The sequence below is a fragment of the Ursus americanus genome, chromosome X (assembly GCF_024610735.1).
Source record: "Ursus americanus isolate L20-20 chromosome X, mUrsAme1.1.p, whole genome shotgun sequence".
In the NCBI taxonomy this organism is placed as follows: domain Eukaryota; kingdom Metazoa; phylum Chordata; class Mammalia; order Carnivora; family Ursidae; genus Ursus; species Ursus americanus.
This window is the reverse complement of record NC_142164.1, coordinates 91,500,718-91,516,493: the sequence shown is the minus strand read 5'-3', so window position 1 is coordinate 91,516,493 and position 15,776 is coordinate 91,500,718. Positions and strand designations below refer to the sequence as shown.

General features: G+C 38.8%; 1 protein-coding gene across 2 annotated transcripts in view; it reads left to right on the top strand.

Moving 5' to 3' along the window:
* Nucleotides 1-15,776, top strand: part of PRRG1 (proline rich and Gla domain 1) — a 140,306-nt gene that overhangs the window by 47,191 nt on the left and 77,339 nt on the right. For both annotated transcript variants that reach the window (XM_045790464.2, XM_045790465.2), the window contains exon 2: nt 13,707-13,757. In XM_045790464.2, coding sequence (XP_045646420.1) covers nt 13,748-13,757 — 10 coding nt within the window. In that variant the 5' untranslated portion in view covers nt 13,707-13,747. The remainder of the gene's footprint in view (nt 1-13,706; nt 13,758-15,776) is intronic.

The window sequence follows — 15,776 nt, the reverse complement described above, 5'->3', positions numbered from 1 at the left end:
TTTTTTACAGAGCAAGAGAATGTGCACATGTGAATGGGGAGGTGGAAGGGGTAGTGGGAGGGAGAGAGAGAATCTCAAGCAGGCTCCACGCTCAGTACAGAGCCCATTGCTGGGCTCAGTCTCATGACCCTGAGGTCATGACCTGAGCCAAAATCGAGCATTGGACAGTTAACCAACCGAGTCTCCCAGACTCCCCTGTGATGACTTCTTTTTATTCTCTGAGATAGTTCTATAGTTTTAGCATGATTTATTTAGGTAGTTACACCATTGTCTTTAATATTTTATTGTGTACTTGAAATATAAGTCCCACTGTAATATAAAATTAGTATCTCTAACTTAAAAGTTATTAGGGAATTTTCTAACTTGTTATTGATAGCACTGGATCTTCATGTTTCAATAATACTTATCCTGGTCTTCCTTGTATCTCTTTTCACTTATTGATTTATGAAAACCTTGTAAACCATTTCATTGTCTATTCCAGGAGTTGGCAAATAATGACTTGCTGCCTGTTTTTGTATGGCCCATGAACTGAGAATGGCTTTCACATTTTTAAATGGTTGAAAAATTTTAGGAGAAAATTTCACGACACATGAAAATTATGTAAGAATCCCATTTCTATACCCATAAATAAGGTGTTATTAGAATATGGACACACAAATTCGTTTCTGTGGCTGCTTTTGTGCTCCATCAGCAGAGTTGAATAGTTGGGACAGAGACCATGTGGCCTACAGAGTTTGAAGTATTGACTTGCTGGCCCTTTACCGAAAAAGTTTGCTGACCTCTGGTATATATTAACAGCCGTGTCATTGATAAACTACTAAGAGACCATTATTTAAAAAGTACTTATCTTACAGGGGTGCCTGGGTGGCTCAGTCAGTTAGGTGTCTGCCTTTGGCTCAAGTCGTGATTCTAGGGTCCTGGGATCAAGCCCTGCATTGGGCTCTGTGCTCCGTGGGGAGCCTGCTTCTCCCTCTCCCCCTTTCCCTTACTGGCGCTTGCTCTCTCTCAAATAGGTAAATAAAATCTTAAAAAAAAAATACTTGTCTTACATAGACAGTCATCTTCAGATAATTTCTTCTTCCTTCCCTGTCATTTTTTTGTCCTTGGTATGTACCACTATTTGTCACAAGTTAACATGCAGGACGTTTTGCTTGTTTAAACAAGCACAGGTTAATTAGTTCTTCCCATCTAGATTATGACTTTCATGAGAGCAGGGATTTTTTTCTCTTTTGTTTACTGATGTATCCCCAGCACCTAGGCAAGTAGGAGAAGCACAATGTGTGTTTGAGTAGTCACACAATATATATCTGTTGAATTGAAAAGATGACTGTGCTGAATCTGCGATGTACTACTTCACCCAAATCTGAGGCTAACTGGCAAGCAGATGGAAACAAAATGTTATTTTCTTCGTTTGCATAATTTGCCTAATTTTGTTTTCTAGATTCTAAAAGGTAAGTATCCAAGGAATTCCATAATATCTGACAGCGCTTTGGATGCTGCTGCCTCGTGTATATCACTGGAGGGAACAGCATCTATAAATATTAATACATTGCATATATTGATTCAAAAATTATTTTATATATTCTTTTATAATTTGTTAATTTTGTCATGTATTAGTACATACTACTTATATATTTCTCAAGCCTTTATGTCCGTTATACATTGAGGTTAATGGACCTAGGAAAGTGAATGGCACATAGTAAGTACCTAAAGGTTAGGGTAATTGAAGAATTAATTAAGCAGGCTTTTGGGGAATAGGTTTCTTTATGAATGCAGAGCTATTATTTAGTGGTTTCCCACTACATTTAGAATAAAATCCAAACTTTTCCCCCAGTAAAGCTTTGTATAATTTGACCTTTTGTCTCTGACTCCCAGCTTCTCTCCTGCTGGCTGTGCTAAAGCCATACTAAACTTCTTTCAGTTCCTCTAATATCGTATGTTTCTTTATGTATAATTAAAAAAATATGACTTCCTCAGAGCCTCTAAGCTTTATTAGAGCACATCTCCTTTATTTACCATCAAATCCCCAGTGCTTAGCAAAATTACTGAAATGTAGTAAGCAGTAAGTAAACATGTGTGGAATGACTACATGCATGATTGAAAGAGCACTGGACTTGGAGTCAGAAACTCTAGATTAAAATCCTGGATTGTGTTCTGAGTCTTGATCTAGATGCCAGTTACACAGATGTGTTTGTGAGGTCATTGAGGTATACAGCTATACTGTGAGCACTTTTGATGTGAATATGTTGATAAGTTAAAGAACAATCCTGGGTTGTTCCTACTTGCTAATTATGTGAACATGAGTGAGTCAATTCCTCTGAGATTTAGTTTTATCATTTATCAATAGATATTGTTGTACTTAACCTCATAAGGTTGTTGCAGGCACTGATAAGATGTTGTATGTGAAACTGCCTTATGGTTGTGGATATATAATATATACCAGTTGAATTGTTATTATTTCAAGTGGAGAAGATGCAGAGGGGAAGCACTCAGAAACCTAGCAGAACCCATCTCTTACAGAAGAGCCCTTAGGCAGCTGACCAGAGGTGGGGCTTTAAAAGACTCTAGGAAAGAATGGACTCCATTTCATCTTTAGAGTATGCAACGGGACTGTTAGGCCCTCTTAGCCTTAAAAATGAGAAGGGACTTTGGGACTTAGGGAAGAGCAAGAGACTACGACCGGCAAAGCCTTTAGTAGGGTGGCCAGAAATTAATGTAATGGTGTGTCTGAGTACCGGGGAGGATAGTGAAGTGATTGACCTACCTACCCAGTCATGAGAGAGCCATGTGGCTGAAAAATAAAGCCAGCATTGAAGTGCGTCTCTTCAGATTACAATGTAGCTTGCAGTGTTTCAAACTAATCAAGAGCTAGATATAATTGAAACTTAAAGGATCACTCTAAGAATCACTAGCAGGATTTGGAGTTTCCAGACTATGATTGTCACTGGAAGGCTGGGAAAAGAGGGGTAAATGCATGTGAGGGACATAAAAAATGGGAAGGGAAGCTTTTAAAGAACTGACGGTACACATTCCAAAGTTAAATAGTACATGGCAGCTGAAGCTGCAACTTTAAAATCAGATATTATTGTTAAGAATTCAGCTCATAAATTATACATTATTCTACCCTCTGTCTTAAGTAGTTATAGTTACACTTGATGTATTGAACCAGATTGATCAACTAGAAAATAAACTACCAGAAGTAGACTGAACCAAGACATTTTGGGAAGAGAAAATCATCGTTATCATTCTCGTAAGTCCTGCTGACTGTGCATTTTTTGTTATCAAGGACTGTTCTGGTATCATTTAATGTTCTTTCAAAGGCTATGAAATTAGGGCTACCATTAATAACCCCATTATGGATTAAGAACCTGATGCTTAAAAAGGTTAAATAACTTGCCCAAGTTCAGATAGTTAGTAATTGCCAGGGCAGATCTCAAACCCCGGCATGTATGGTGGCAAAGCCCATACTCTGACCTGTTGGTAGAACTCACGTCAGGATGTGTATAGCCTACTGTTATTTAAGAGGCCACGATACTAGAAATCGGCTTAGTGCCAGAATGCCTTCCATATATAAGAAATACAGAGAAGAAGTCCTGTCAATTGTAGACTGAGGAATCTTACTTGAACATACTGGAAGAGAGTATCATCTGTAATCTTCTCTTACTGGATTGTAAGTTCCAGAAAAGCAGAGAATTTGTCTCTTTTTCTTTGCCACTGTTTCTCTAAAGCAAGGTTTCTCATCCTTGACACTATTGCCATTTTGGACTGAATAATTCTTTGTTGTGGGAGGGCTGTTCTGTGTATTGTAGGGTGTTTAGCAGTATCCCTGGCCTTGGCCCACTAGATGCTAGCAGCACTCCTCCCCGTTTGTGACAAACGAAAATATCTCTAGACATTGCCAAATGTCCTTTGGCGAGAAAATTGCCCTAAAGAATAGAGCAGTGCCTGACAAGTAAAAGACACTCAATAAATTTTTTTTTAAGGATTTTATTTATTTATTTATTTGACAGAGAGAGACAGCCAATGAGAGAGGGAACACAAGCAGGGGGAGTGGGAGAGGAAGAAGCAGGCTCCCAGCGGAGGAGCCTGATGTGGGGCTCGATCCCAGAACGCTAGGATCACGCCCTGAGCCGAAGGGAGACGCTCAATGACTGCACCACCCAGGCGCCCGTCAATAAATATTTTTTAATTAACGACAGAAATGAACATTGTTCTACAAAGTGTACTGCTTGCGGTATGCAAAATAACTGTAGGAAATCCTGGAAAAAGTTTGAGAATTTTAATAGTTACACATTTTATATGCATTAGAAAAATAAAACATAATCGAACCCATGCTTTCCTCTACTATTTTATAGGACAGGGCTAAAGTGGATACTGAAGTAAAAAAACAGGAAGGAAGCATAGATGATAAATGCGTCTAGCAGAAATCATGAAATTGATTAAGGTGGTATGTAAATGACTGTAATTTGAGGCAGTGATCTATACTTAAGGAAACTTAAACAAACATGATGTGTCCTAAATATACTTGGTCTGAGAGCTTCCCCTAAGTCTGGTTTCTGTAGGCCACTAGAACGCTCATCAGGAATCATCTAGTGCCCTGCACGAACTAGACAAGATGTGGAAGACAAATTGCTTACCCTTTGAGAATTGGACAGCCTGAGAGATACTGTAATATATGCACATCTGTATGAGATAGCACCTAAATTCCATATTGTATGAGAGTTCAAAGGAAAAAGAGATTACTTCCTGCTCAGGTAACGAGGAAAGGCTTCACTGATACTGAAGGATGAATGGAATTTTAGTAGGTGTCGATAACGCAGAGGAAAAGAGCAGAGGCATTGAGTTGGAACAGTTTAAAGCATATTTAAGGGACGGGTGGAGGCCGATTTGGCCAGAGTCTGGTGTAACTGTTAAGAAAGGTGGAACCTGGTTATAGAGAGTGTTTAATGCCAGGCTGGGTAAATCCATGGAACAGTGATTTTTATTTCTTAATGTCTGGCTGATAGCTGCTCTGCTGCAGTTGTGGTTTTGTTTTGTTTTGTTTTTTGTTTTTTTAAAGTGTGTTGCCATTACTCTAGAAGTAATGTTTAGTTTGGGATGGGGACCTGAGAATCAAGTTTGACAAATACTCCTACTTAGAGAGATATAAAAACTAGAACACAAACACAACACAACACACACACACACGCACACACACACAGAGAGAGAGAGCTGAAAAAAGAGAATAGAGTGAAAAGAGCAGGCTACACCCTGGCATCGGAAGAAGCATGTTGGTAACCTGCGACTGGGGGAGTTCAGGGTTTGGGAGTAATGCGGACAGTAGGCCTTGAACCTTAGATCTCTGTAAGGAAGGTGTTTTCTTTAAAACAAGATTCTGATCTTTGGAGGTTTGCTCCTGGAACACTAGGTGAGGCAGCTAACAAGTAATACTGATTTTGTCTCCTTAGTGTCATCTTGCCCTGGAAGAGGGCTGCTTTTGATGCCTGTCCTCTCTACCATGTTGACCTCTAGAGAGGCAAGTGCTCTTTGAAAGTCCTGGCCCATGCCTGACAGCCCTTTCCTTTGTGGTTCCTCTGACACAAATGCAAGGGGCTTGATTCTTTTCAAAAAGGCTTTATTAAATATTAAAGAAGAAAGAAGAAATAAAATACAAGAAGTCCTGCCAGATTTACCTAGCATCTCTGATATCACTGTACTCTCACCAGTCAGATCTCCTTTCCCTACTGCCATCAGAGATACCGTCTCAAAATCAAAATTTAGCCATATGACTCCTGTGCTTAACTCTTTCATGGTTTCTCATACAAGGATTGCATTTTAGTACATTAACTTTCATATGGTTTTTCCTGGAGTGAGGATGGTTTTATAGTTCTCTTTACATAGTACTTATTTATCTGACTTGGAGGGATTACAGTGAAAGTTAAGATGATACTTGGGAAGGGTAAAAGACCTTTCTATGAATATGTATGAGAGTTCCAGCTTTCTCCTAGAGTCTTCCCTGAATAGCTTCAACCTAAGGGTCAGGGGGTCGCTAGGTTTCAGACTCTGCTGCTTGTGGTGCTGGCTTTTTTTTTTTTTTTAAATCACATTTAATTAGAAACTGAATACTGTAAATATTGAGTCAGAGGAAATAAGACTTTACATTTACATTGTAAATTTTATAGGTAACTAAAATTTGATGGAAGAGTAAAAGTATTCTTGCCAACATTTACATCTGGAAAAAACTGACCCAGAAAAATTGGACTTGGACATAAAACATGAAGGAACTTTCACAGTGGGAGAAGAGAGATTGGTAAAACTTGTTATGTATGAAAACTCATTGATAAACTGAACTTTTACTTCAGAATTCAGAAGGAAGAGAGATTATTCCAATAAAAATCATTTTGGGAAAGTACAAAAATACTGGTGCTGAAAAATTTAGAAACAGTTTAGTTGAGCTTTTTAAAACACTGAATATGAAAATGAGATTGGCTTAATGGGGTTTGCTTTGGAAGAATGAGATATTTACATATATCTTTGTTTCAGAAAATGTTAGAATGATTTTGATACATACATCTGAAACCATAAACATGGGTTCCTTGGGGTCCAAATCATAGGATAAAAACTTTCTTTACTTGGCCGCTGGGGCCTAGGAGAGGAGGTGGGGGAGGTTCCTGCAGGGACTGGAGGGAGAGGGAGATCTTTGAGGAGAAGAATCATGAGAGGGGAGGGATTTGGGCGTTTTGGTCATGGGTGCTTTCTTGAAAGAATGCAGGCTTTCTGATGAGGTATATGTGTGCTGCCTCAAGGAGAAATCCCAGTGGGTGGGACTACAGCTGTCCACCTCAAGTGAACCTGCAGAGTTTGGCCCTAACCCATTTTATATATTGGTATTCTCTATAAGATTTTTTTGACAGTGGTTTGCAGCTTTAAATAAAAGCAGGTGGGGTGGTAATGAGAGAAACCATTAGATGATTTCTAAAGTTCCTTTTGGTTCCAAAATTCTCTGAGAATCTAACCTCCCTGACTTCTTTCTTCATTCACTTTAAGTTAATTTTGTTCCGTACAATTACTACCTTGTTAGAAAATAATGAAATTTCAGAGCTGCAAGAGGCTTTAGTAAGTTACCTCGTCCACCTTCCCAAACTGAGCTCCAAAGAATAGGAATCCTGAGAAATATTGATTACTTACAAAAAGGATTATGTAGCCAAATACGCTAAGAGACTATACTTTGATCACATTGCTAATTAGCATTTTTAAGGCTCTGAAAAGTCTTATAGTAAACCCATTTAACTTTAACATAGCATTTCTTACATTTATTTGATCAGGGCCCTGGTTTTGAATAACACACTTTTTAACATCCTGTGGAGGACAATTTGGGAAACATGTATAGTTTAGTGTCCTTCATTTGTAAGGAATTTGATATAGAAAATTATTTTCCAGGTCACACAACTAGTTATCAGATCTCAGTTTCATATATATTCTCTGATTGTCTCTGTTTCATATATACTTCTTTTTTTTTTCATGGCTTTTTTGAGATATAATTGACATAAAACACTGTGTAAGTTTAAGGTATATGATGTGTTGTTTTGATACACGGATATATTGTGAAGTGATTATCACAAAAGGTTAGTTAACAGATCACCTTACATGGTTTTAATTTTGTGTGTGTGTGTCAAGAACTTTTGATATCTACTCACATAGTGTTTTTCAAATATGCAGTGCAGCATTGATAACCCGTAGTCACCGTACTGTACTTTATACCCCAGAATGTATTCATCTTAAAACTGGAAGTTGGTACCTTTTGACCACCTTCACCCATATCCCCCCCCACCCTGCCCCTGGCAACTACCAGTCTACTGTCTATTTTTATGTGGTTTTTTTTAAAGCTTCCACATAAGAATGAGATCATACAGTATTTGTCTTTCATGTCTGACTTATTTCACTCAGCATAATGCCTTCAAGGTTCATCTCTATTGTTGCAAATGGCAGGATTTCCTTTTTTGTGGCTGAATAATATTCCATTGTGTGGGTGTGTGCATATATGTCACGTTTTCTTCATCTATCAGTGGATGTTTGTCTGTGTCTTGACTATTATAAATAATGCTGCAGTGAACGTGGTGGTATAGAAATCTCTTCCAGACACTGATTTGATTTCTTTCAGATGTATACTCCAAAGTGAAATTGATGGATCATATAGCAGTTCTATTTTTTTTTTTAAGATTTACTTACTTGAGAGAGAGAGAGAGCATGAGCAGGGGGAGGGATAGAGGGAGAAGCAGACTCCCTGCTGAGCAGGGAGCCTGACACAGGGCTTGATCCGGGCACTCCGGGATCATGACCTGAGCCAAAAGCGGATGTTTAACCAACTGAACCACCCAGGTGCCCCAGCAGTTCTTTTTCTTTTTCTTTTTTTTTTTTTTTTAATTTCTTGAGCAACTTCCTTACTGTTTTCTATAGTGGCTCTACTAGGTTACATTACCAGCAGCAGGGTACAAGGCTTCCCTTTCTTCCCATCCCTGCTAGCATTTGTTATTTTTTGTCTTTTTGATAATAGATATCCTAACAAGTATGAGGTGATATATGATTGTGGTTTTGATTTGCATTTCCCCGATGACTAGTGATGTTAAGCACCTTTTCGTGTGCCTCTTAGCCATTTGTATGTCTTCTTTTGAAAAATGTGTGCTTGGGTCCATTGCCCATGTTTAAATTTGATTGTTTTTTGCTATTGAGTTGCATGAGTTCATTCTATATTTTGGATATTAACCCCTTATCAGATATGTGATTTGCAGATATACTCTCCCATTCTCTAAGTTGCCTTTTCATTTTGTTGACTGCTTCTTTTGCTGTGCAGAAGCTTTTTAGTTTGCTGTAATCTCATTTATTTGTGCTTTTTTTTTTTTTTTTAAGATACTTGACAGAGAGGGAACACAAGCAGGGGGAGGGGGAGAGGGAGAGGGAGAAGCAGGCTTCTCACTGAGCAGGGAACCCCATGCAGGGCTCCATCCTAGGACCCTGGGATCATGACCTGAGCTGAAGGCAGCCGCTTAACGACCCGAGTCACCTGGGCACCCTTCTTGTGCTTTTGTTGCTTGTGGTTTTGGTTGTCATATCCAAAAAATCGTTTCCAAGACCAGTGTCAAGGATCTTTTTCTTCCCATTGGTTCTTCCAGGAGTTTTATGGTTCCAGGTCTTACATTTCAGTCTTTAATCCATTTTGAGTTAATTTTTGTCAGTGGTGTAAGACGGAGGTCCAGTTTCATTCTTTATCATGTGAATATCTAGTTTTCCCAGCCCTATTTATTGAAGAATCTGTCTTTTCCCCATTGAGTTTTCTTGGCTCCCTTGTCAAGTGAATGTTAGTTGACTTTATATGCCTGGGTTTATTTCTGTATTTGGGATTCTGTTCATTGGTCTGTCTGTCTGTTTTTATGCCATTATCATACTGTTTTGATCACTGTCGTTTTGTAACATAGTTTGCAATCAGGAAGTGTGATGTCTCTAGCTTTGTTCTTTCTCAGGATTGCTTTGGCTATTCATGGTCTTTTGTGGTTCCATACAAACTATAGGATTGTTTTTTCTATTTCTATAAAAATTGCCATTGGAATCTTGATAGGGATTGTGTTGAATCTATAGATAGCTTTTGGTAATATGGACATTTTAACAATATTAGTTCTTCTAATCCATGAACATGGGATATTTTTTCCATTTATTTGTTTCTTTTTCTATTTCTTTGTGGACATCTTACACAGTTTTCAGTGCTTAGATTGTTCACTTCCTTGGTTAAATTTATTCCTAATATTTTTTTTCTTTTTGATGCTGTTGTAAGTGGGGTTATTCTTTATTTTTCGGACAGTTCGTTGTTCAGCTCTGTAAACAACTTATTTTTGTATGTCAATTTTGTATCCTGCAATTTTACTGAATTCTTTTATTCTGACAGGGTTTTTTTTTTTTGTAGAATCTTTGGGATTTTCTGTGTATAAGATCATATCATCTGCAACCAGGGAGAATTTTACTTATTCCTTTCTGAGTTAGATGCCCCCCCCCCCCCACTTGCCTGATTGCTCTGGCTAGGACTTCAGTACTGTATTGGGTAGGAGTGGGGAATGTGGGCATTCTTGGGACTCTAAGACCATTCCTGGTCTTAGAGGAAAAGCATTCAACCTTTCATTATTAAGTATGATGTTAAATGTAGGCTTCTCTTATATGGCCTTTATTATGTTGAGATATATTCCTTGTGTACCCAATTCGTTGAGAGTGTTTTTCTTTTTAAATCATGAATGGATGTTGAATTTTACCAAATGCTTTTTCTGCATCTATTGAGGTGATTATATGATTTTTATCTTCTTTTTTTGGAAGAGTTTGAACAGGATTGGCATTAATTCTTCTTTAAATGTTTGGTAGAATTCACCAGGGAAACCAACTTTTCTTTTTTGGGAGGTTTTTGTTTACTGATTCTATCTCCTTACTCATTATTAGTCTGTTCAGATTTTCTATTTCTTCATGATTTAGCCTTGGTGGGTTATATGTTTCTAGGAATATATCAGTTTTTCTAGGTTGTCTAATTTGTTGGTGTGTAACTGTTTGTAGTAGTCGCATTTTCCTTTGTATTTGTGGTATTACTTGTAACGTGTCCTTTTTCATTTCTGATCTTATTTTTTCTTGGCCTAGCTAAAGATTTGTCCATTTTGTTCATCTTTTTAATGAACCAACTCTTTGTTTCGTTAATCTTTTCTATGTTCCTATCTTTTATTTGTGCTCTAATACTTAGTATTTATTTCTTCTACTAACTTTGGGCTTGTTCCCCCCCCCCTTGGAAGTTCACTGCTATAAACTTCCCTCTTAGAACTGCTTTTCCTGCATCCCATTGTTTTTCTTATGTTGTGTTTCTATTTTTTTATGTCTCAAGATTTTTTATTTTCCTTTTGTTTTCTTCTTTGGTCCATTGGTTGGTCAGGAGTATGTTTTTTTAACTCCTATGTATTTGAGAATTTTTCAGCTTTCTTCCTATTTTTGATTTCTAGTTTCATACCACTGTGGTTGTAAAAGGTAGATTATGTTTTCTTTAATTTGTTGAGACTTGTGGCCTGCCATATGATCTATCATAGAAAACAGTCCATGTGTACTTGAGAAAAATATGTATTCAACTGTTAGATGGAATGTTCTGTTTATGTCTGTTTAGTCCCTTTGGTCTATAGTGTTGTTTAAATCTGTTTCCTGATTGATTCTCTGTATGATCTATTGATCATTGAGAGTGGATATTAAAGTCCCCAAATATTATTGTATTGCTCTTTATTTCTCCTTCTAGTTGTGTTAGCATTTGCTTTATGTATTTACATATTTTAATGTTGGGTGAATAAATATTTACAGTTGTTATATCTTTTTAATGAACTGACCCTTTTTCATTATATAAGGACCTTCTTTGTCTCTTGTGATCATTTTTAGTTTAAAATCTGTCTTGTCTGATAAGTACAGCTATCCCTATTTCCTTTTGGTTACCATTTGCTTGCAGTATCTGTTTCTATCTCATCACTTCATTTTATATGTGTCCTTAAAGCTAAAGTGAGTCTCTCGTAGACAGTATATCATTGGGATCCTGTTGTTTATCCATTCAGCCATTCTGTTTTAGCTCTAAGATTTCTGATTTTGATGGTTTCTCTTTCTTTGTTGCACCTCTCATTTTGTTTTCCTAATTTCATTTAGCTGTCTGTGTGTTCTTATAGTTTACTAAAGTTCTTTAAGAGGATTATTCTGAATTCTTTTTCAGACAATGACCTTTGTTAGGGTCACTTATTGAAGCTTTATTAGTTTCCTTTGGTGGTGTCATGTTTACCTGTTCATGATTCTTGATTCTTCACATTGGTGTCTCTGCATTTGCTTAAGCAATCTCCTCTTTCAACTTTACAGGTTCACTTTAGCAGGGAAAGACCTTCACCAGCTACTATAGCTTGGGGCTACTGGACAGGTCATCTGGTAGCCTCTGTGGGAAGGCAGAGCTTGCTGTTGGGGTCTCTAGTTGGGTGAGGCCATTGTCCATGCTCTGAGTTTGGGAGGATGCTGCTGCCTGGGCTCCACAGTTGGGCGGGCCTGGTGACTGGGCTCTGTGTTCAAGCAGGATCAGTGGGCAACCATCTCCTTGTTTGGGTGGGGCTATTGATTGTGCTCTGCAGTCAGGTGGGGCCATTAGCTGGGCTCTGCAATCACCTTTGGTTGTGTCAAAGTCCCAGGCTCTGTTCCCTGGCAGGGTGGTGCCACTGGTTGAACTCCTTGATTGGACAGAGCTACAGGCTGGGCTCTGCAATCATCCCTGGTTGTATGGGGTCTCAGATTGTGCCCCACAGCCAGGTGGTGCCATTGGCTGAAATCTGTGTTTACACAGGGCCCACAGTTTGTGCCCTGAAGTTGAGTGGGGCTGCATGCTCATCTTCCTGATCATGTAAGCCATGGGCTGTGCTCACCTGGTTGGCAAGGTCATTGGCTAGACTTCCTTGTCTGGTGGGATCATAGGCAATTCTCCTTGATTGGGTGGGGTTACCGGCTTGGTTTCCTGTCTGGGCACGGCTGCAGGCTATGTTCAGCAATTGGGTAGGGCCAGTAGTCTGGGCTCCTCTCCTTATCAGTGTTGTAGGCTGAGCTCCATGGCTCTGTTTTCCCACTGTAGAAACCATAGTCCCTGGAAGGAGGTGGTGGGGGGAAGCCCTCTCTATGTGGCACTGTAGGGGAAGGGCAGTGGGGTCAGAGTGTGTCCAGTCCTCTTACCCTTCTAATGTCAGGTTATTACAGTGATGTTTTTTCTATGGATAGTTGCCAGTTGGTCTTTTTGTGAGGGGGACTGTAGTTGGGAACGACCAGTATGGCCATCCTGATGATACCATTCTCCCCTATGTGCTTAACTTCAAGTAGGTTATACATTCCTTAATGGACAGATAGATTATGTCTTACAGTTTTGCCTCTGGTGCTTAGCTCCATGTTGGGAATGTGGCAGGTGAATAATAAATGTGTGGTAATTCTATGATTGAACCCTGTAAAAAAATGAAGCATTATGATATGAATTAGCTTCAGTGTATATATTGTATATATTTTCATCTTTAAAAGCAGAATTGCTGTTCCTCCACACATACCTGCATTTTGGATTATGTGGTTTTTTTTTCCTACAAAATTTCCATTCTCAGTAATTCATGGTTATTGATTCATACTGTTTATTGGTAATAGCTCTGTGGGCTGCTTTGCTTCAGGGGTAATTTAATTAGGGGTACTGCTGTTTGACACCATTCAGGAAAATGTTACACTGTAGAGGGTATTGGATTTGTCACAGAATGACACTGAAGAGAAGCCAGGGATAGGCAAACTAATAACATACCAGCTTGGTTATTAAAATTGGACCTTTTGGCATTTTTGTCCAACATTTTTTGTTTATATCACTGCTTTCCTAAGAAATAAGTGTGTGACCAATTGCATGACTTTTATTTGGCAAGGGCAGAAACTAATGCTAGATAAACAAGGACATAGTAACTTGATACAGATGGAATCCCTGCTTTCAAAATGCTGTGTTTCTGTTCCTGAAGTTAGATCTCTATTTGTGATGAAGAATACATTGTGTAAGGGGGCAAAATTGGAAGGCACTGAAATGAAATGCTCGTGTTGACCACATCAGCTTTAATGGAACTTACTTGATGTAGTGACTCAGCCCCTGTGAATCTGACTGTGTGTATGTACTGTGTTTTATACAGGGAATCATCATCCAGGGACCTGCCAGAGACCACAAGAAAACATGGGGAGGAGTAAGTTTCTCTTTGCTTTTTAATAATTCATACTTTCTCCATATTAATCTGTGTATCCAGGAAATTAAATTTGCAACTCGGAGTTTTTTGTGGACATCTAAATTGTATTTCTGGTTAGTGTTAGGAAGTTTTTGTCTGAAGCGGGGCAGTTCAGACAAGGACCAACGGACCACATGCTGCTCATTGGCTAGGGTCTTTTGTTTTCCTTCCTTTTGTTCTTTTCTGAACATCTCCCAGGACAGGCAGAGAAGGCTCAAACTTGATATATATAGACCTGTCTTAATCCCAGCTTCTTTACAACTCTTAGCAAAGTTACCCATATGCTTCCAATGGTTTCTAAGCCTTGTCGATAATGACATAAACAAAGAAGTATGATTCTGCTGGGCAACCAGTGACAGTATTAAAAAATTCATCTGTGAGGTTGATTTATAAATGGTTTTGATTTCCCCTAAAATGTTAAAGCCTGGCATTAAGAACCATTAGATAAATTCCTTTGATTTTTTTTCCTTTCTCATGTGGCTGTTTATGGGCAGTAGACAACAGACAAATTCAAGGTCATTTTGTTGTTAATATTAACCAGCCACCAGTGACTCCATAAATAATCCTAATCGACATAGACCATAAAACCAGATGCATAAAGGATCTCAGAGGGAGACTTAGTGTTGTGTAGTATAATGAGTATTGGTCATAATTAGAGGCCTGAATTCAAATTCTACTTCTACCTTGATCATATCCTCGAGTTCCCCTACATTTGCTTGTCTGTCTCTCAAGTGGGATTTATACATTCTGCACTTCTAGCCTCAGAAAGTTGTGATTGGCATAATATAATGATACATATAAAAGTGTGTTAAGAACTCTAAAGTATATAGAAGAGAGCAGTGAAATCTGCTCATTGCTGTCCTTATTGAATAAGTGTATTTTTGTTGGTATTCTATCTTTTTTAAAAAGGTTTATTTATTAGAGTGTGCACACAAGCAGGAGGAGGGGCAGAGGGAAAGGGAGAGAGAGAAGCCTAAGCAGACTCTGCACTGAATGCAGATCTTGATGCGGGGCTCGATCCGTGACCCTGAGATCACAACCTGAGCTGAAATCAAGAGTCAGCCGCTTAACTGATTGAGCCACCCAGGCACCCCCATTGGTTTTGTCTTTTAACAGTTAAAATGAAGTTATTTGATCATACGCTTGTGTAGGCAGCAGGGCCGGGATCAGCGTTGCACAAGGGACAAAGAGTACCCTCCTTATGTTTTATGCTCCAGGCACTTCGCTTGCCACACCTTAGTATGGACCCAGGTAGGCAGCACCAGGGATTATGGATCAATCATGGAAAATTTCTTCCTGAACCTTACTGAGTCAGATTTTGCCTGTTTTCTCCAGTGATTTCCTGGGGGATTGATTAGCCCTAGGGATTCTGTTTCTTTCCCAGCCTGCACAAAATACACCAGTCTCCTGATAGTTTAGGAATGTAAAAAACCTGAGTAAATTTGAAAAGAACTGGTGAAAGTTCTGGGACTAATCCATGCCATGTCCTAACTCCAAATCAGCTATCCAGAGTAACTCACTGTGGCTTGGTCCTCACCTAATCTCAAGCTTCAGGTGGATTTGGAGAATGTTTGAATTGTTGGGTTTCATCATGACCATACGGAGAAGCTGCACTGAGACAGAGCAACACATTCCTTGTTGTTTCCTTTCTTCATTTTCAGAATGATCATCAGGTCATTAGCAAGGAGATCATTAGGAGCTAAAAGGTGCTTCAGCCAATCTTTGTTTAAATGGTCGGGCAACTAAAAGGAGTTCTTGCTAAAGGATAGGACAGGGATGGGCATATTTCCAATCTGGAGGTGAGATAAGGGAAGTGCTCCAAACAATGCTGCTTTACAAACACATGGAAGCTTATAATAGAATTTTGAGTGTTTGTGTTGACCACTTTAAAAGCATCTTAACATCCTGAATCTCGAAGACTCTATCCTTCACTCTCTAAGCTTTACTTAGCTTGCCTGATTTCACTTGCTAATTGCTGTC